Source organism: Pimephales promelas, chromosome 23 (genome assembly GCF_988280905.1).
Source record: "Pimephales promelas chromosome 23, fPimPro1.hap1.1, whole genome shotgun sequence".
Taxonomy (NCBI): Eukaryota; Metazoa; Chordata; class Actinopteri; order Cypriniformes; family Leuciscidae; genus Pimephales; species Pimephales promelas.
The window spans coordinates 5,119,820-5,141,580 of record NC_142791.1 but is presented as its reverse complement, the minus strand read 5'-3'; the positions used below and the strand labels follow the sequence as shown (position 1 = coordinate 5,141,580).

General features: G+C 37.2%; 1 protein-coding gene across 29 annotated transcripts in view; it reads left to right on the top strand.

Annotated features, from left to right (window-relative positions):
• Window positions 1-21,761, top strand: part of dlg2 (discs large MAGUK scaffold protein 2) — a 199,596-nt gene that overhangs the window by 72,929 nt on the left and 104,906 nt on the right. For 15 of the 29 annotated variants that reach the window (XM_089126009.1, XM_089126020.1, XM_089126019.1 and 12 more), the window contains 3 exons: window positions 606-689; window positions 1,172-1,333; window positions 4,462-4,521. In XM_089126009.1, the coding sequence (XP_088982135.1) occupies window positions 606-689; window positions 1,172-1,333; window positions 4,462-4,521 (306 nt within the window). Of the gene's footprint in view, window positions 1-605; window positions 690-1,171; window positions 1,334-4,461; window positions 4,522-19,801; window positions 19,900-21,761 lie in introns of those variants that run through there. The other 14 variants (XM_089126012.1, XM_039677576.2, XM_089126021.1 and 11 more) reach the window with 6 other exon arrangements.

The following is a 21,761-nucleotide window of genomic DNA, read 5'->3' as shown; positions in this document are numbered from 1 at the left end:
ATGTGGGACATATCAGTCTATTCTTATGTTACTTTATTCATTTGGCAAACACATTTACAGTATTTCAGAAGTCAGTTATAATCGGTTATAACTAGAGGCATGGGCGTAATTTGCGGGCGGGATGGGTGGTATTGTCCCCACCAATTTTGATGCATTAAATTGATCAAATGTGACGGTGACATTTATTCTGTTTCTGTTTATTCAAAATTCAGTTTCTTTGAAGTTAAGCAGCACAACTGTCTTCAACATTGATAAAAATAAGAGTTCTTAAGCACCAACCCAACATATTAGAATGATTTCTGAAGGATCATGTCACGATAAAGACTGGAGTAATGGTACTGAAAATTGAATTTTGCCATTACAGAACTTAAATTTTAAAATGCTATAAAAACACCCATGTTAAATTGTAATATGTTGTGATATTAGATCAGTGGGCATTACTGTTTTTACTGTATGTTTGATCAAATAAATGCAGCCTTAATGATTATCAGAGACCAACCCCAAACTTTTGAACTCTAGTATAATTATTTAAATGGTTCAGCTTAACTGACTGTGATTGGGTTGTTCACAGTTGGGCTCCTGTGTGTGTGTATGTGTACTTACAGAACAGGCCTCCGGCGGTACAGGGCTCGCAGCACCAAAGCCAATCTCCAGCATGTATGAATCCTGCCCTGATGAACTCCCCCTGGGTGAGACAGAAAGACAGGGCCCGCTCCGTACCGAATCCTCACTGTTTGTCAAGAACTGATGTGCTGCACTGTTATGTCTTCATTTTACACATTTTCAGTGTTGTTGTTTTTTTAGCTCAACTGAAACGGATGAGCATCCTGCTTTGACCGCATGCAGAGCAAACTATTTTGAACTTTTCTCTCTAGATTGGAGCATGTCAGCACCAGCGCTTTGCTTTATCATTGTGTGTGCATGAGGTTGCTCACAGAAAATGTTAATCTTCATCATGCATCATGATTTCATGTCCTTTTCAATTCTTCAAATAACGAATTATGGGAGCTTTTTAGCTTGTTCATCTCACAGGGCACAAACCTCATTGGCTGAAGGTCATGTTTTAAACTGTGTTTCTCACAGTGGATTGTGGGTTTTCTTTCTGCCTTTTCTCATTTGCTCTGCTTTCCTCTGTTTCCCCATCTGTTCCTCTTACTTTTCCTGTATACAGTACCGGTATCAGGATGAAGATTCCCCTCCCCTGGAACACAACTTTCCGCGGCTCACCAATGAAGTTCGAGCGCCGGAGCTGGTGCACGTGTCGGAGAAGAACCTATCAGAAATCGAGAATGTGCACGGCTATGTTTCCCACTCTCACATTTCACCGCTTAAGGTAAGTCACCCTTTTTCAGACCATCCAATGAATAACATGACACCCCTCTTCACATTGGTGTCTTTTCTTTTCATTGTGTTGATCTGGTTGACTCTTTATGAGTGTTTCATTTTCCATGTCACGTTTTCATTCCTCACTCATATAGTCATGTAAATAGATCTAAAGAAATGATTACTTTTACAGATTTGTTGAGAAGAGTTTGACTTAATTTAGACATTATTAGATGAGTGCTGTGCTTTAGGTAATGGGTTAGTGTTCATTATAGTGGTAGCGACGTGCTCGTGCTGTGAACAAATGTTTGATAAAAATGATTAAGTAATAATTTGTGGAGGGATCTTTAAGTTGTGAAAGCACAAGAGGATGTAATCAGAATTGTATTGTTGTAAAATGACTTCTCAACACTAGATGGGGCTCAGTTACTAGTTTTACAGCAGGCTGAATTATAGCGCGGGCAGTTTTATTCTCTGATTAGTCATGAATGATATTAAAATAGGTATCTTATTTTGTGGCGTGTTTGTCCTGCTGCAGCAAAATCATCAGTAATAATTATTAATATATATTGAATTTAGGTGACAAATCTCTGTTTGAGATTATACACACTAATCCCATGATTACAAACCATGTAGTATGATTACAAATCATTCTGATATGTTGATTTGGTGCTTAAGAAGTGTTTCTTAGTATTATCAATGTTGAAAATAGTTGTGCTGCTTAATATTTTTGTGGAAACATCCGTAATATGTATTTTTTTAAATTTAAAATTGAATATTAAGTCCAAAAGAACAGCATTTGAAATGGTATTTGTTTGTTTTGTAACAATGTAAAAATCTTAACTGTCACTTCTTATAATTTTAATGGATTTCAATAAAAAAAAAATCTTACTAACCTTAAAACTTTTGAACAGTAGTAAATATTTTTGGTATTTAAAATGATTTAATTAATTAAATAATTTTACTGCATTGACAATTGTGTATCAATTCATTGGATAATTGATAATGTTCCATCATCACACATAGATTATCAAATAGTTGTCTCACAAAAAACAAACAAAGATTGGATTTGTGCCCCTGTGCCTTTAAAAAAAAAAAAAAGTGTACTGTTTTCATGAAAAATGCCAGATAAAGAACACATTTCTTTATTCCACAATTGAAAGCTTTTGTTGCTGTTTTTCTGTGATCAGATATGACCCTGCTGGAGTCACGCTCTCTGCCAGAGAGACATTAACAGCCTGTGCCTCATCTGATTGTCTGCAGATGATTCAAAAGCTCTGCTTTTATTTGATCTGAGGGACTGTATGATTGTATCCAGTCCAGAGTGTATAGACCTGTCTGAAGCATTAGGCTCATCAGAATTCTGCGCTGTCATCTCTTGTGCAGACAGTGTTTTAAGATCTCATTCTTTCTGTTTTGCCAACAGTCATTTCTCCCCCAGTCACATAACAACCTCAGTCTACCGGCGTGATTTCTCAGAGTTGAATACACTCAGGTGCAGGATATTATAAAAAAAAATAAATAAATAAAAAATCACTGACTTATTCCTCTCACTTCCTGTTCCACAGAGCCAGGTGAAAGCACTGTTAGACACAAGACGTGTTCTTATGTTCAATCTGGGCTATTTTTAAGTAGTTGATGTATGCACGCGTACATCAGCCAGACATCTTTAGTCGCATCTTGCTGGTTGTTCAGCAGCTTGCGCCATGAGCATTGCAATTTTAAAGGGGTCATATAATGCTACATGCACTTTTACAAGTTGATTGTACTGAAATGTGTGTTGGCAGTGCCTGTACACAAGCTTCACATATTGATAAAAATCCATCCAGTGTTAATGTTTTCCCCTGCCTCAAATTGAGCCGTTCATTTTTGTGACGTCAATAAAACGGACGCCCCTCCCACGATTGTTGATTGACAGCAGCGTTAGCCATTGTTGATTCGCTGGAGCAGAATGACGTCTAAGCGATTGTGGTGTTCTGTTCTTGGGTCACAGTCATTTAGATCTTCCTAAATCTGAACCTCTGAAGACACAGTGGCGGAGTTTTGTTTGGGAATATTCCCAACGATCAACGTCAATGCTTTCATGATTGCGCGAATCATTTCACACCACACTGCTTTATAAACGAGGATCAGTATAAAGCTGGTTTGGCTAAGAAGCTGCTCCTGAAAAAATAATCGCTACCAACTATTCATGTTCCTGCTGCACCTCCAGAAGAAGTGTGTAAAATTTGATTAACCTTTATATTAATCTTTGCAAATTGCGAAGAAAAGTTTTTCATGACCGTTAGTTATAACGTCAGCGTAAACATCAGTAAACATACCATTCGTATCTCACTACTCTACCCTGCCAGTACACAAAAATAGATCAAAGTGACATTACGTTAACCAACCATTCAGAAACGTCTTGTTCAAGCCTTAATTGTCGAACTTCTTTGCGGCCGCCATCTTGTTCCGGGTCCAACTCCGGTTCAAACTGATATGGTTGCACAGATGTGTCCTCAGAGACTCCCCTGGCCATTCTCTCTCCAAAAATATACCCTCAACTGTTGTCAAGGCAACACTCCACGTGTGTTGTGTCAAAACGCCGGCAGAACAGAGGGGCGGAGTCAGCGAATCTCATTATCATTTAAAGGCATATGCACTGAAACGGCAATCTTTTTGACCAGGTAAAATGGGTTTTTTCTTACAATACTAATGAGAATTTTTAATTAAAGTATATTACAAACTTTTAATTTAGACCCTATAGAATCATATTAACTTGTACAAAAATGGCATTATATGACCCCTTTAAGATGGCGTGTCAAGTTAAAAGCAGTTCAACTTTTAAAAAAGCATCTCCATGCATTTTCTTTATTCTCCGTCCAGCTGTTTTTGAAAGCAAGTGTGCAGTGTAAACTGCCTTTTAAAATTGCTTTTACCAGTGGTATGTATCTATGGTCGTGAGGGTTGTCTCAGAGCCAAAATAACCTTAAAATCAAAGCCTCATCCTACCATCTTTTTTCTTTCTTCTTCTCATAGTTCATGCAGTATTTCTGTGTCTTCTTCTGTATCTCTCATCTTGTCTCTTCAGCCTCTCTCTTCCTTCCCTGAGTGCAGCCGACTTGCTGGTGACTCTCTTTTGTGTTTTCTCACCTGCAGCCTGCGCTGGTTACCCGGTTTGATCTAACATACCCAGGGGTGACCGCAGCAAACTACCTGGCAAGTTTGTGATCTTTATTTTAAATGTGTCTTTCCCTCCCGTTATTTTGTTGTTGTCGTCGTCGTCGTGGTGGTTGTTGTTGTGGTTCATCCGTACTCAGGAACATTACGTGTGTGCCAATGTTCCGAACCGTTTTGACATCATCATGAAATTCTTCAGAGGGTCTGAATAACAGACAAACAGAACCTCCCTTTGAAGAAAGCCATTTGTGCAGTGAAATCACATTTATTTTCAACAAATATGGTTTACACAAATGAAATCAGTTTATGGCATAGTCGTCTTTTTGATTATTTTACCTGTGATGTTTGTTTTGTGGTAAATATGTCATTCTGTGTGATTGCTGCTGATTTTTTATGTTCATTGCATATGAGGTACACAGACCTTTTGAAAGAAGTTGTTAGTGTATATTTGTAGGTGTGTGTGAATGTGAATGTGAAAGATCTTCCTGTTCTTCCACTTCCAGTTAGTAATTATTCAAAGTCTGTATGGCAGGTACAGTTTGTGTCACACTTCTGGCATCACCCTGTCTTATCAGGCCTTCAGGACTACTTGTATGCACACATACATAAGAAAACACACACTTACTCAGACACACACTTCAACCGTTCTCTCTGCCTCTTCAGTCTGTTAGTTGTGCTAATGCTACGGCCTCAGCAGACCGTCACCATGACAGCCCGTCCTCTCAAAGTCTCCCCGCTCACGCCAGGGATGTCCATCGAAAATTAGCTTACAGCTTCAATGTGTAGATCTGTCACACCTCAGGATTGAATGAGGTACCTGAGAGAAACAAAAATGCTAGCAGACGTTCCTGCATCAATTTCGAGGTTATACAACTTAATGTATTATTATTTGATAAATTGTACTTTTTAATTTGAAAGATTATTTTAAAAACAAATTTGTAATTTATTTCAGACACAAATAGTACTGTTTTTAATTTATTGATATATTTTAAATATTTTGAATCATTTATTTAATTTATAATTTAATATAAAATGTATAACAAAAATTATATTATTAAATATTATTTAATAATATAATACTACTAATTAAATATTTTTAATTAAAAGCTTATTTTAATTTATTCAGTATATTTTAAATATTTGTAATGTATTTAAAATTTTATGTATATATATATATATATATATATTCAGATTTTTGAATTATCCATCTCTAAATTGTGGTTGGTTGTTTTACATGTTGAGCAGATGTGTGCAGTTCTTGACCAGAATAAGTTTGGGACCAGATTTTGTCAACGGTCAGGGTCTGTCTCCATTAGACTAATAGAAGCTCTCAGTCTTGATGCACTCTATTCAACAGCCAAACTTGTTGATTAAATCGACTTTCTCTGCATGTATATTCTAGCCTTGCTGTCCCCTCGTGGCTCGGAGAGAGTGAGCGCGATACTTTTGTGCCAAGAGGTGAGCGAAGAAATGTAGCTCCATTACTCTCCCTGAATCACTGTAGGGCTAAACATCGTGAATCAGCTTGTACAGCCACCGCCTGTTTTCAGTCCTCCTACTGAAAAGCTGCTTTAACACAAAGCACTAATTGTACCGCTGCAAAAGACAAGCGTCTCGGAAGCTTGACAGTCAGATTGCATGATATCGATCCTCAAGCCGTGTTATTGAATAACATAACAACCAGAAAGGACACGCACCTTCCAGTTGAGATATTAGCCATCCACTAGTTGAGGAGGCGAGCAAACATCTGTGGTTTTAATGAGAAGAGCTCGGCAGGGGGGAGGCATGATATTTATTAGCAGAATCCGTGTGATTGGAGAGTTCTTTTCTTCCCGAGAGAGAGAGAGAGCATCTCAGAAAAGTAGTGAGAGACAGCAAAGGCTCTGGGTTAATGGTGATTGTTTGGTTATCTCTCCTCCCTGGTGAAATGATTACTTCAGAGTCAGGGCTCTGTGTGTGCCCAGGTCGGGGTAAAGGACCGGGCTTGATTGTCTGGGAGATGAGCCTTGGGTGGAATTAGAGATCAGGCAATTACCTCGAAAAGAAAAGAGGAGAGAGGAGGAGGAGGAGGTGGAAGGTGAAGGAAAGAACTAAAAAAAAAAAAAAAGGAAAGGAGAGTTGTGGAAAGACCTCAAATCATTAAATAATCGCAAGATTGGTTACTTTTAAATCCGTATCAAAATAATTTAGCCAGCCTACCAACAGGAAGAAATATGTTAAAGGGATAGTTCACTTTGAAATTAATTTTTCCAAGTGATCTTGTGGCTGTGGTTACAAGTTGTTTTCTCACACAAACCGCTCATTTCGTGTCTTAGGCCATCAATGTGTACTTACATTTATTAATCATTAAATCATGTTTAATTTGGACTTCTCTGTGCATACTCTTTGAGGTGGTGACCATAGATCTACATTATATGACTGACAGACAAGAAAGGTTTGACCAAAAAATATCAAAATTGAAACTACTGCGGAAACAAAAACACCTACATCTTGGATGCCCTTGAGGTAAGCTAAAACATACCAAAAATGAATTTCAAAGTGAACTATCCCTTTAGAGTACTTTTAGAAGTATTTCTTTGGACAAGGGTCTCAATTTTTAACACTCATCTCATACATCCCCCAAATTAAACATTGTTGCAAAAAGTTTGACTAAAAAGGTCCATTATCTATTGTCAATAGTGTAGAAATTTCACACAGCATCAGCATTATTTTAGTATTAGCCTATGTGTATACTATTATAGTATTTATTTATATTTTGAAAATCGACATAGCGTTGCCGTACCTCTCACAACAGCCGTATCTTTATTCATATTCAGCATGAGTGGAACTATTTCTCAACAAGTGCAGAATACCAGCCACAGACAGGCATTATTTTCCCAGCACTTGTAACGTGAAATCAAGGAGTTTAAATTTGCTCCATTAGCATAGTAATTGTTTTCAGGTCTTCTCATTGTTGTCACATCACTTTAACTAAAGCGGTTATGTCTGTCCTGAAGCATGAGCTTAATGAAATCGGCTCCGGGGTCTTATCTTTTTTTTTTTTTTTTTTTTTTTTAGATGAACTCATTAGTCTGTTCATAGACTGTTTTGTTTTGAAGGGGTTTTAGGAGTCAGGTCTTGTGATTGTAATGTCATTGGGTGGATGAAGTAGATGAAGGTAGGTGTAGTTACAAAATAGCAAAGATTTTATTACAATAAGTAAATACCCAAACAAACAGAACAGTGTGCTAGTGCACAAACAATAACCAGGAACTTAAATACACAGATAATGACAAGGACAACATGGACATAAAGAAACATAAAGAAAGACATGGACATCTTGGATGACATGGGGGTCATTTAAATTCCTTTAAATGAAATGTGAAACTCCTTATCTACAGTGTATTCACTGCATTGATACTTATGTTTCCTTTAATACATCTGTCAAAAAAGTTACATATTTAACCCGTGAGAAGGTGTAGTGTTTTGTCAAGGCAAAAGTATCTTGTTGTTCGTTAGCTTTCTTTCTTTCACACAAATGCTGAGCAAGGTCATTATTAACCAAAGCAAACATGGTGATATGAATACTAAACTGTCTCGATAATTGCAGATTAAGGAGACTGGGGATTATAAAAGAGAACATATCTAGGCGCCCTGATCTGTCCTCGCATACTGTTTGAAATGCATCCTTCGAGCCAAATGCAGTTTTCAAAATAATACGAGTTTTTTTTAATGGTGATGAAATGTCTGTTTGGGGCAAATCAATGTTGAAAAATTAGTATTTTGAACTTGACTGTCGCTATGTGACTACACTGATTTGTCTCAGTTACTGTAGCAAATCTCAGGATTGATGTTTTTATACATGCTATTGTGTCCTCACATCTTAAAGTTTGTATGCAGTCAGATCGTGGCAGTTGCCTGGTAACAGATGTGCCCGACTGAAATGTTTTTAATAATCAGACCCACGCTTGAGTCTGACCTTGTTATTGTGTGTGTGCGTTGGTGTGTCTGTGTGTGACCTTCACCCTGTATCTCTAATGAGTGTAAGTAGCTCTAACAGGGTTATGCTGCACTGCAAGTGCTAAACGACAGAGAGAATGTGAAGTGTGTTTTACTGACAGGTTTTCGGAAACCTTCAGGACCCGACGCACAGCACATGTTTGTTGTTTCTGTTCAGCTGATTACATGCCTGCCCACCATGTCATCCTTTTTGAGGTAAAAAAGATACCTTGCTATTTTTCAGAGTAACAGCTACCTTTTCATATGTGTTGATCACATGCTGCATGCCATAATGACTTTTTGAAATGACAAAATTCACCCAGATATATACATTTATGCCAGGGTCGGACACATAATAAAAGATCCTCCGCATGCAATCGCACTAGATCTTAGAGCAATTGCCAAAGTCTCAATAGCGATTGCAAACAGCCTTGTCTAGTCCCGCGACCAAGGGAGAAATACTCAGAGGAGTTATTGTTTGTTTGTACACAGGCCAAGGGAGATGTCTATAAGAGCCTAATCCAAGCTATAAATTGGTTGGGAAAACCAAATTTCCTCAATGTGTAAAACAAATAGTGCCACTCGATTCTATCAAATGCCTCCTTAGCATCCATGGAAATAACTAATTCTGGAGATTGATACAAAGAGTAAGAGTAAAGAATATTCAAAAGGAGCCTAATCACCCAGATATTTTAGAGAGATTTGTTTAATCCTGACCTCAGTGTTAATTAAAAAATAGTAATAATAACCTAGTCACATTTGGGCTAAACGAACACTTTAACTGTGAAATGAAATTCCACTGTGACTAAGGCTACCTACAGTACTAACGTCCACCTTTCAGAAAATGATTTAATCATTTAAATAATAAAATAATGTGTGAATTTATGAATACCAAATCGTTTATGAATATTCATCATAACCCAAACCGTGCCTGTCACATTTTGTGCACTGAGCTACTGAAGAGAAGCTGTCTGGGGAAAACAATTCATAAATGTCTGAACAACATTATTATATTTATTTATCATTCAAATTATATAACAACATAAGCGTGATGCATTGCAGACAGACATTCCAGTTTGATTCCTTAAAATTTTGTGTTGGGTACTGAAAATTTAAAGGCACAATATGCAGGATTTTTGCAGGAAAATATCCAAAAATCACTAGGCCAATGTTATATATTTTGTTTAGTTGATTACTTACAATATCCCAAATGTTTCCAACTGTTTGTAAATTGTGAGAATTGCGATTTTAACCAAGGAAACGGGGCGTGTTAGCAGGGGTGAGGAGTCGCCAGTCAATCGGTGTTACCCTCGGTTTCCACCAGGTTTGACCTCGTTCTGCAATAGTAACCATGGCGACAGACGTGGACAACTGGATCGGTTATGCCCGTTATGCGAGCTCAACAGCGTGAGCGTCCCTAGCAGGGTTTTGTTCAAACATTATGGACCATGCTCACTTATAAGGCCCTGAATAACTTGGCCCCTCAATATTTGCGTGAGCCACACTCCTACACGTGCTTTGCGATCTTCTGAAGCTGGTCTTTTAACCGTCCAAACAACACGGCTAAAAACTATGGGTGATCAGGCTTTTTCTTCTTTAGCTCCAAAATTGTGGAATTCCCTGCCCTCTGAGATTAGAAATGCAGAATCACTTAGAGTTTTTAAATCCTCCCTTAAAAGGTATTTTTTTAGGGTGGCTTTTATGTGATTGTGTGATCACTGTGATTGTTCTTATATTTGCCTTTTATTTTATTGCTTGTTTAGTTTTTATTGCCTAGACTGTTGTGTATCTTTCTAATTCCATTATTTTTTATGTAAAGTGCTTTGAGATACTACTTTTAAAGGCACTATATAAAATAAAGTTTTATTATTATTATTAAGACGAAAACGAAGATCAACATCTTTCGAGATGCCAAGCTCCACGTCCGCGACTACTGTAACTTCGACTTGACAGAGACGCGAGTGTTTGCATGTTACTTGAGCAAACAGGTGAGCAAATTAATGTATATAAAACTAATCAATGTTATATAGTTCAACATGATGAAAAGTTAGAATATGATATGTTATTCTCTAATGTTAATCTAGCTTAGTCTCATACAGCCAACAAACAACCTAACTAACAACATTCAACACACTCAAATGCCGTTTAGTGTGATAATGAAACTGTTGGAGCAAGTGAAACAGTTTAATTCCTCTAATAAACTGACCTGTGTGAGTATTAATTCAGCACTTGCGTGTAGTTCGGTAGAATTAGATGTCCTTGTTCCTTTATATCTGCGGGATATACTACAGTCATGTGTATTCACTCATCCGTAAAAGATCCATCAGCTTGACAACAAGGTCCATAATTCCACTTAATACAGAATTTACGTCATCAATATACGGCTTTGTTATTGTAAGAGGTTATTGACCCCTGGTGGCGAAACAATCTTGTGTATTATACCTTTAAATGATCCAAATTAAGATTGTAACATTTTTAACCAAAGCGTGTGGATGTAACTACATTTAACACTGTAAATCAGAAACGCCATCTGTTTTCTCCTGCTGTGTAAACGCAGCCACTTTTCAGATCTTTTTCTTTTCTTTCTTTTTTCCCCCATATCACATTACACTGTTCTGGTGAAAAATAAGAGGACTATAGGTCTTCTAAGGTCCAAATCTCTCCCCGTCTTCAACCTCCTGTATTTATCTGACTTGAGAGCTCTTATCTGCCTCATTCCCCTTCTGCTGTGCACTGCTCTGCTGCTACACTTTCTGATTCGTCAGAGTGTCCCTTCCGCCTTTAATCTCCCAGAGTGCACCTGGAAACTCAAGTTTAGCTCGATCAGTGCACACCTCACAGCTTTGTTAAAGCGAGAAAGGATTTGAACAATGCATTTAAAACTATTTCCCAGCCACAGTAGCTGCTTTTCACAATGAGTCATTGGTAGATTATATAGAGCACATGAGTCTTTCCTGTGGTTCAGGTGATTGCTGGGGATGGGCTGTTGCATTGGTGATATAACTCAGTTTTAGTGCACTTTAAAGCAGCTCAGTCACTGGCTGAGAGAGAGAAAGAGCACTCCTGGGTCCCTTTGAGACATTTTGTAAAGTACACAAACGATGGCATTGCAGCACCATGGAGAGCTCCGTGTGCATATGCATGTTGGCATCTTAAAGTGGCTTCCCAGCGCTTCCTTTCAAACCTGACAGGGCACAATAACACACTGCAATTAACACCCCAAATTACCCACCACTGGCTGGAAACCAAGAGAGAGGAGCAGTCGGAAGGAGAAGACAGCGAAAACTGGATGGGAGGGCAATGGAGGTTGCGTTTCAGGCAGAATCCATTACACAATACGGCCTCTAGAGAAATTGATTTGCTATTAGAGGGTAAATGCATATGGCAGGCGGTGGGAGATTTCCTGGAAGGGGCAGATTCCGAGCCCTCTTCCCGTGCTCTTTTACAAAACCTTGATGGAACTGCCATCCGCAAAATTGTGTCTAATTTGATGTTGATATTTCAGCATGCACTGAATAAAAGTATACCTTCTGCTCTTCCATTTTAGATGGATCAAAGGCAATTTAAAGAGAAGCGTCTCATTTGAGGCTCTTAGCCTCACGCTTTCCATCTGTTTCCTGTTAACACTTGCAGAATTGCGTCCCTCTCACATGTTTCACGAACATTTGCCAATGCGTTAAACTCTTTGGGGTTTTAACTTACTTTGAACCACCCTGTAGCCCAAGACTGTTTGCCCACTGCAGCTAAGCAGGGTTGAGCCTGGTGAGTACCTGGATGGGAGACCTCCTGAGAAAACCAGGCTGCTGCTGGAAGAGGTGTTAGTGAGGCCAGCAGGGGCGCTTACCCTGTGTTCTGTGTGGGTCCTAACACCCCAGTATAGTGACGGGGACACTAAACTGTCAAAAAGACTCTCTGTGGTCATTAAAAATCCCAGGATGTCCTTCGAAAAAGAGTGGGGGTGTAACCCCGGCATCCTGGACAAATTTTCCCAGTGGCCTCTGTTAGAGCCAGACCGATATATCGGCAGGCCGATATTATCAGCCGATATTATGCATTTTCCAAACTATCGGTATCGGCAGTTATAATGGCCGATAAATGAATATTTAAAAAATAAAATAAAAACGGACGAAACATGCTTCAACCATGTCATGAGTGTTGGAGTTGTATAGTTTGTCCACCAGAGGGCCCTCACTCTACACCGTTCCTGTTGGCAACACTCGTTGAGTTGGTCACGATACATACATTGCTTGAATAACAATTAAAAGAACATCCCTATCAGTTCGCTTAACTTAAATAAGCATGACAAAATTTGTGACTATCATGTCCAGTTTTGCTGCTGTTAAATAAGCCGAGAGTGAAGCTGAATTAGCTAGTTATAGTTACGTTATGTTGTTAGTTGACTGACTTTTAACTTTTGACAATGTGACTGAAGTATTTCTTTAATAGCGCGTGATAGTTGAAGCAATGAGACGTATCATCTCTCCTTGCTCTGTTATATTGAAAATATTGCTAAACCATTGCTAAATTATGGCTCATCATAGACTAGCTAACCACAAAGCTAGCTAATGCCACTATCATCAGTCTGTTCTGTTGTGACAATAAAATAAACAAGTTTCTTTTTAAAATGCATTATCATATTATTTTAGATGAAACTCATAAATAACTACAAATAACTAATACTGTCTTCAGAAATCATTCAGACTGTCTTCAAAAATCAGACGTTTTTGTTAGCTTTAATTTATTTTTATTCATTTTAAGCAATTTCATTTTTTAATTAAATTGATCAGTTTTAGTACTATTTTTTTATTCACGTTATTTGCCAAGGCTACATTCCTAATTTTGCAGGATTTCCAATTAAACAACTTTTCTTTAGGCAACATTTCTAATTTAAACTCAAGTTTTAATATTTTAAAACTTGATATATTTAAACTTTTAATATTTATATTTTAATTTATTTCAGCTTTATTTAAATTAACACATTTTTTAAATAATAATTTGAGTTATGTTTTTATTTATATAGTTGAGTTTTGATATATATATATATATATATATATTTGTGTATTTTTAAAGTTTGAAAGTATAATATTATTATTTTTTTATGCCCACTGCTTTTTCAGATGAAGTCTTTTCTTTGCAGTTGGCTCCTAGTGCTATACAGTCACATTGTTAGATGCAAATTGAGGAGGCGTTACACGCAAGACAGTAGGGGGTAAAGGACCTGCCGGAGCACGAGCTACAGATGACTTTGATGTGGACCTCTGTCAGGGCCTCTGCCCTTTATGTGGGCCAGGAATCTGCCCAGCCCACTGTATGTTCCTCATGCATACCAACACATCCCACCTATGACTGAACATATATTGTTCATTAATGTATATATATATATATATATATATATATATGTGTGTGTGTGTGTTTAGGATGGGACTTAATTTTATACCTAAAGAATTGATTGTATTGTGAAAAGTGGGTGTGGTCTCTCTTTTAAAAAAATGGATGGATTATTCATAATTTTAGATGGTAATATGTCAGGAACACAGGCCATGGTTACATTGCCATGATTCATTCTTGACATGACGTAACTGTGCATGTGGGGGACACGCATCCATGTCTATAGTCAAGGTCAAGGTCATGATGTGGCTCCATAATTTAACTGGGATCAATAGGATCGTATGGTTGTGTGATTCTGACTGCCTGACTCTGCTGAGAGACAAATACTCATCTGAATATGTGTGTGTCATCTTACTATAAAACTGTTGTGCAATACACACATTTTAATCTTATCATTACAACCTGTCGAGTACCAACAGTCTGATCCATCTGCTGACAGCAATAACTGTGGGATTACCTAATGTTAATTAACTAATCCTAATCCAACTAATCCTTCCTTTCTTTCTTTCTTTCTTTCTTTCTTTCTTTCTTTCTTTCTTTCTTTCTTTCTTTCTTTCTTTCTTTTTTTCTTTCTTTCTTTCTTTCTTTCTTTCTTTCTTTCTTTTTTTCTTTTTTTCTTTCTTTCTTTCTTTCTTTCTTTCTTTCTTTCTTTCTTTCTTTCTTTCTTTCTTTCTTTCTTTCTTTCTTTCTTTCTTTCTTTCTTTCTTTCTTTCTTTCTTTCTTTCTCTCTTTGGGATTCTGCTTAGTGCCTCTTTTGGTTTCATCATTTCCTCTAGGGCTCTGTCATGTGAAGGCGTACAGCCACATTTTCTACTGCCATCTCAGTGACTATCACCTCCAGATGAAATGTGATTGATTTTCAGCATTTTGGCCATGAGTGACATATCTGAGCGAGAAATGATTTTACCCTTTCAGAAAGGGAAAAACTGTTTTCTGGATGCCTGCTTTGAATCTTAATGTGTTTGTGTGTACAGTTGTGATTGTTGAGGGGTGTGATGCTTAGAATGCTTTTTCAGGATTAATTATGGAATATACTTTAAGTGCATCCGTGTTTCCTATTCTTTACAGAACGGTCGTTTCAGCCACCGTCCACATTCACGCTTGTTCCTGAGACAGCCCTGAACTTATTATTAAACAAGTTGTGGACTCAAAGCCACCATCCTGATTTGACTTACTCCCTCTGGGGTAGACCTATTATTTAGAGAATGCGATGCCCCTCGGCCCATTTCCTAGACATGAGCGCGGGCAGTGCAAGGAAATATCCCTGTGTACACGGAGCTCCCTGGTGTGCAAAAATCAATAGCCGCGCTGCCAAGCATGCAGTCTGAAAAATGCACTACTGTAGCCCATCTATTACAGATGCGCCGCAGGATAATCAAAGCCAGATCTGATAATGAAGGAGCTCTGCTAAGGCAAGCATATTTCAGCACCAGTAGAAATGAAAATTAAGTTTCCAGTGAACCATAATGTATGTATAAAAATTGTAATTTAATAAATAAGTGTGATTTGCCCAGTGCAAGATTTATATTTAATTGTACCGTACAAGTTCCATTCAAAAACGTCCTGTTACTAACTAACATTGCAATAACAGCAAACATATATTGGTTCTTTGAAACAAAGCAAAACCAATGTTACTCACGTATAGAACATAAACAATACTACCCTGGCGTCTGTTTTCAGGCCTTCCTGCTTAGCTTTTCTAATATTAACCCTCTGAGGTCTAGGGTGTATTTGGGGTCCTTGAGATGTTTTGAGATGCCCTGACATTTGTGCTTTGTTCAGTTGCTTATAAACCTATTAATGGCACAGGTGAAAGTACACCATTTTTAACAGAAACAGGGCTACCATAATATGTGAGCAACATGTATGTACATTTTGAGTGAATATTGTTTATGCATGGTTATTGAAAAAACTAAAAATGAAAGTTTCTGAAATAAGGCCACAAAACACATACTAAATATGCGTCCACAAGACTTTTGACTAATGGATGTTGTTTGACTAACTAGAGATTTTTTTTTTTACTTGGTTTGAACCACTTTCAACAGCGTTTCTGAGAAATCGCTTACTGCACCTTTAAGAAAGTAAAAGTGGCTGCACACTACTGTAAAGTGGTTATTTCTTGTGAATGTGATGCAGATATACCGGAGTTCCTTAACAATATCCTCTAATCAGCTTGCGTCGACTGAGAATCAAGAGCTCTTTACTCTGCTCAGTCCTGGAATTATGTAACAATCATAATAATATGTAGCAGTTTAATGTGAATTGAAGATGAAGTGCAATAGTTATGTAACAAGCACAAGGTGCACAGGTGAGTCATTTGGCAAAATAGAGCTATTTATTGATTCAATGCTAGAGAGATGTTTTGCCTCAGATTCAATGCATTCTTATTCCTGCTTAGATGCCACTGTTTATCCGTTAGCTATAGAAACCCACAGGTTAATTAGATTTAATATCTGCTATCCTTTTTAGTAATCACAAGGATATGGGATCGAATCATGCCTAGCCCTCGGCTATAAACCCGCTTGATTAATCTCCTTATTTGAGAAGAGAATTTCACAATTTCTTAGCTTTACTTTGTGAAAATATCGAACTGAATTAGAATTTGAACCTGGAGCTATACATGTGGCTTTCTTCACATTCTCATGTATTCATTATCTTATAACATGCGAAAGAAAATGTACTTGTAAAATTAGAATAGCCTATTTATTCCTGCTCAAAACCTGTTCTGTTGTGCCCCTTATTATATCTCATTAGAGCTCTCTACCATATTTTTCTATGCCTGTAGCTTTTTTTGCCACTCATTTAATGTGTTTTTGCGTCTTTAAGGCGTACTCCAATGTTTTTGTTCAGCTCCATGCTGTCGAAAGACCATCAGTGAGTAACATCATGATGAGTCAAGGCTTCCGTAACTCTAGTGCCTCCACTCGCCCCCACACGGGCCGAATCATAGCCCTCCTTCATTGTTGATCCCACACCACCCTCATGTTAACATTTGGAGGTATTTGATTCTGAGTTACTATTATCATCAATAGATGTCTCTTATCAGTGCATTCAGGACTATGAGCTACTCTAGTAATCTTTAAAGGCTACGTTCTTTGACTTTTGCCGATGAGTGCTTTTCTGTGAACGTGTGACGTTGTCAGCGAAGACGTTCAGTGATGTTGAAATAAAGCTCATTTGCAGCGTGTGAAAACGCATGCTGGGGTGTGATGGGAAGCGGAAGGAAGAATAATGAAGTCTCTCCTCCTGCCGTAATACTTGTACTTAGCAGATCAGTGTGAAATGTGAGTGTCTTACAAGTATGAGGGCTGACCATTGATCTGTGTGTTAAAAATGAAGGCTCTTGAAAAATATAAAGCATTCTTCTTGCAGTACAAAAATATGGCTTCATCCAATGATTTGCACACCAAGGCTGCAATTATTTATACAAAAATATTGTCACATGGTCCTTCAGAAATCATTCTAATATCCTGATTTGATACTCAAGATTATTTTTATTCAGTTGTGCTGCTTAATGTGTTTGTGGAAACTGTTGATTGAATGGAAAGTTCATAAGATCAACATTTATTTTGAATAGAAATTTTGTCTTTACTATCCCTTTTGGTCAATTAAAAGCATTCTTGCTAAATAAAAGTATTAATTTCCTTTAAAAACAATTACACCACAATTTTGAATGGTAGTGTAAGCCATTCCTAGGAGATAAATATTGTTTCTCAGTGGTTGTTAATAGTTTAGGAGATTTAATATCCAAATAAAATCATGACCATAGTTGCTTTCATAATACCTATTATACACACTGTGTATATATATATATATATATATATATATATATATATATATATATATATATATTTTTTTTTTTTTTTTTTTTGTGGAATGATTTGACTCATTACTCCAAAGAAAAAAGTTTATCTTTAATTTATAATAAATTTATAAATGATAATAAAACCCATTCGACCTTTACAATTGACTCTTTTTGAAAAATTGGAAATATGTGTTGAAAATTCAATTTCATGTCAACTTTGGCCATGTCCACACTAATACATTATTGAAAAATGCGTTTGAAATTTTTTTGGTTTTGGCCTTCTGTCCACATTAAGACATTGAGTTTTTGTCCCACTAAAATTGAAAACACTTTTTCACATGGATGTATTCGAAAATGAAGCATTTTTAGTTGTGACTGATATTGTTATTGTAACAATATTGATATTGTACCGACAGATATGTATGCTTATACCACTGTGTCTGTTGTGTGCTATTCATTTTCACACTGTTGATATGTTACTTTGTACACTCTTCATATCTCAGTCCTGAAAAGATGACAGAAAATGTACTCGCAATTGCTGTCCTCCTGCAAAACATGAGAGCAGTTTCCTTTTAGACCAAACATATAATGGTGACTGAGTGCGACTTGGACATATCCGTAAATGGTCAGATATTTTGCTAAACAAAAATAATTCTACCAGAAGTATAGTATGAAAACTTTATGTCTGTCCTGTCCATTTCATCTCAGGGAGCTTTTATGAGGTTTTACGCATGCGCTGTAAGATGAATTCCTACCTTGTGGACGAGAAACTTTTGGAAAACGCTAGTGTGGAAGGATAGCGTTTTGAAACGAATGTATCCGGATTATTATAGACACAGCCTTTAATTGGGTCCTCATTTATGCTTCATTAAGTATCATTGTTGTCTCTTACAATCCCATAGGAGAGTTTAAAATAGAAACAATTGAGATAATTGTTAACTTTCAGAGAGTATAGAGCTGTAGAGTGAATGTGTAAAGCAGAGCTCAAAGTATTTGTTCTTTAAATGATTTTCTTTTAAAAGAAAGAAAAAGGTTTGAGTTCATATTAAGATCTCTGACTTTTGGATCTTTGCGCAAATCTGGGCAATTTGTTGAGACCTTGTTGTATAACATTAGTGGACAGATTGTTGAGTGTCTTTCTTCTCAGCTGCAAGATATCAGAAACAGGATACTTTAGCTTAAGTCTCCATTTTGATTAACAATTGATATGTTATAGGGACCCAAATATTTTTATTAATTTTCTCACCCTCATATAATCCCAAACCTTACTTTTTTTTCTGCGAAACACTGGAAAAAATGTCTCAAAGAATGTCAGGAAACAAACAACAGTGGAGCCCATTGACTATCATTGTATTTAACATCATTTTTTTCATCATTCCTCAGAAGGGGTGAGTAAATGATGATAGAGTTTCCATTTTGGGGTGAACTTTACCTTTGATTAGATCTCGTTTGTGTTTTTTGTTCTTTACAACACAATATAAGATGCTTATTGCGCACTATGTTCAGTGACCGTAGCGGTCTCACGAAGATGTGAATTTAAGCAAAGCATTTCAGAAGTGTGAGGGATACAGCTCATGTTTATCCTAACTGATGGCACAGACAGATTGTGTTTTTGGTCCCAAAGGAACATCAGGAGTGTTAGATGATTTATCCCAGTAGCTTGGGGAACCACATTCATCTCTCACACAGCCAGAAGAGCCACTGAACCGGGGCCAGGCAGACTCATGCACCACTCCTCAGTGACAAGGGGGCTGTAGTGGCCCAGGGTCGCCCATTCTGTCAGCACAGATTCAGATCCTGCGAAACGATACCGTCAAGGAGAAAACCTACTGCTCAGTCCTCCAATTGACAGTATGTAAATAAACCTGCTGACAAGAGAATGGAGAAAAAATCAGTGAGATGTTAATGAGAAAGAGAGTGCATGTAAGATTTGCGACTTCTCTGAGCAGTCTCTCTCTTTTTGCCCTCCCTCCTTCTCTCTCACCTGCTCTAGGCTGAGTGTGTGTGTAGATTATTACTGAGGGGAGAGGAGTGTGAGGAGCATCTCTCTCTCTCTCTCTCTCTCTCTCTCTCTCTCTCTCTCTCTCTCTCTCTCTGACGCTGTGGCTGGTGACTCTTCCACAGTGTTTACTCATAATTCATACGGAGAGGTTCCGCTCAGCCACACTATGTTTGCCTCCATTTGGTACGCTAAGAAGCTGGGACGCAGGCTGCTTCAGAATGCTAGGAAGGCTAAAATGCAGAAGGTAGGTGTGGGAGATATTCATTTACTCCTCGTAGAGTTCACTCCGAAGAATATGACCTTGTTTGAAGTACTTCTTAATCCGAATTGTTTAGCAGAAGGTGGATTTGTGGTTGAAGTATCATTAGGGTGAAAGGAAAGATATTGTTGTCAGGGATGTCGTTTATTTTCATTAAAGTTTTTTTTAATGCTAAAAAGCGATTGAGATTGAGTACCCCCACCCCGACAGATCGTATTTTATCAGCATCTTATGGTGGAAGTGATATAATAACGTTGTATCCCATTGTCGGAACTCCAGCTTGCGCATACAAAGCATTAATAATGATCTATATCGTTATCCTCTTAACCTGCTGTCTTCCTGTTATCGTCGTGTTTACCACGCTGTACCATCTGTGAAGTTGACCAGTCTGTCTCCCTTTCTCTTTCTCACTCTTTCTCTCCCTCCGCAGTCTTGAGATGTTTAGCACCATATCCGAGTTGTCCTAACATAGCCTGTCTGCTTTCATTTTATACTAGTTCTGTTTCTGACAGGCTCACTTCAATTCTCATTTTTCTCTTTCTCCCAATTTCCCCCACTTTGGTGCCCTTGCTGAAGATCATGGTTGCTGTCATCAGCAAGGGTCTTGATGCAATGGGTCTTTGAATGCAACAGGTTTTACCTACATGCTTGGTGTGCAAATGTTCTGGGTTGGAATTTTGTATGGGGGGAATCTCCTAATGTAACCCCCCGCCTTCCCCCTCTATACTACAGTACATATCCCCCCCCCCCCCCCTTTATTTTTGAACGTTTTTGAAAGTAGTCTCTTATGCTCACCAAGGCTGCATTTATTTGATTATAAATACAGTGTAACTGTAATATTGTGAGAGATTATTACCATTTAAATAACTTTTTGTCAATTTAATATATTTTAAAAAGTAATAAAGTCCTGTGAATTTTTAGCTGCCATGCACTGCTGTTACATTATCGTTCAGAAATCTTTCTAATTGATGCTCAAGAAACATTTATTATTATTATCAATAGCCGCTTTTCCTTCATCGGGCCGAACAATGGTAAGAAACGGTTTCAGTTATATTTCCACTTGAGCTTGGGATGGTATGGCAATGTAAAAGTCTTTACTATCACTTTTGATTCATAAAAAAGTATTAATTTCTTTTTTAAAAAAAACTTTTGAACTGTAATATATAAATATTTGTTTAAAGAAAATTTTAGGACCATTAAGATATTTTTTTGCATTGTTAAAGTACACTATTTTCATGACATTTAATCTACACTGTAAAAAAATATTGTTGGTTTAACTTAAAAAATGAGGTGACCTGGTTGCCTTAAAATTTTAAGTTAATTGAACTGGAAAAATTGAGTTAATACAATGAAGGAGATGGATTTAATTAGAAACTCAAAATATTTTGTTTTCTGAACTACATATATTATTTAAGTTGATTTGACAAAAGAAAAAATGTTGTGATTACATTTTTTTTTACATTGTACGTATATTCTCCCAATATTTCTATATTGATTTAATACTTTTGTTTTTATGCTCATTCTCAGTGATGGTCATTTTATTCTCAGTTACTTTTAATTAAACTCAGCATAAACGAAAAAGAGCATATCAAGTGCTTTAATGATTTTTAAATAATATATCATATTTTAACACATTAAAGTGGATCCCGTTGTTTTGAATTTTTGCAGTGAGACCCAAATTTGAGAAAATAATGTCAATTTAAAATGGCCCTAAAATGGGTTATTCAAAATAAAAACAGATTCACTCCCTTTGGTTAACTGTTTTTAGTGCAGATTTTGTTCTTCCTTTGAACATCTAGCAAAGTGCTGCCTAGCAACCCATAAGTATTTAGGTGATCCTAGTATTT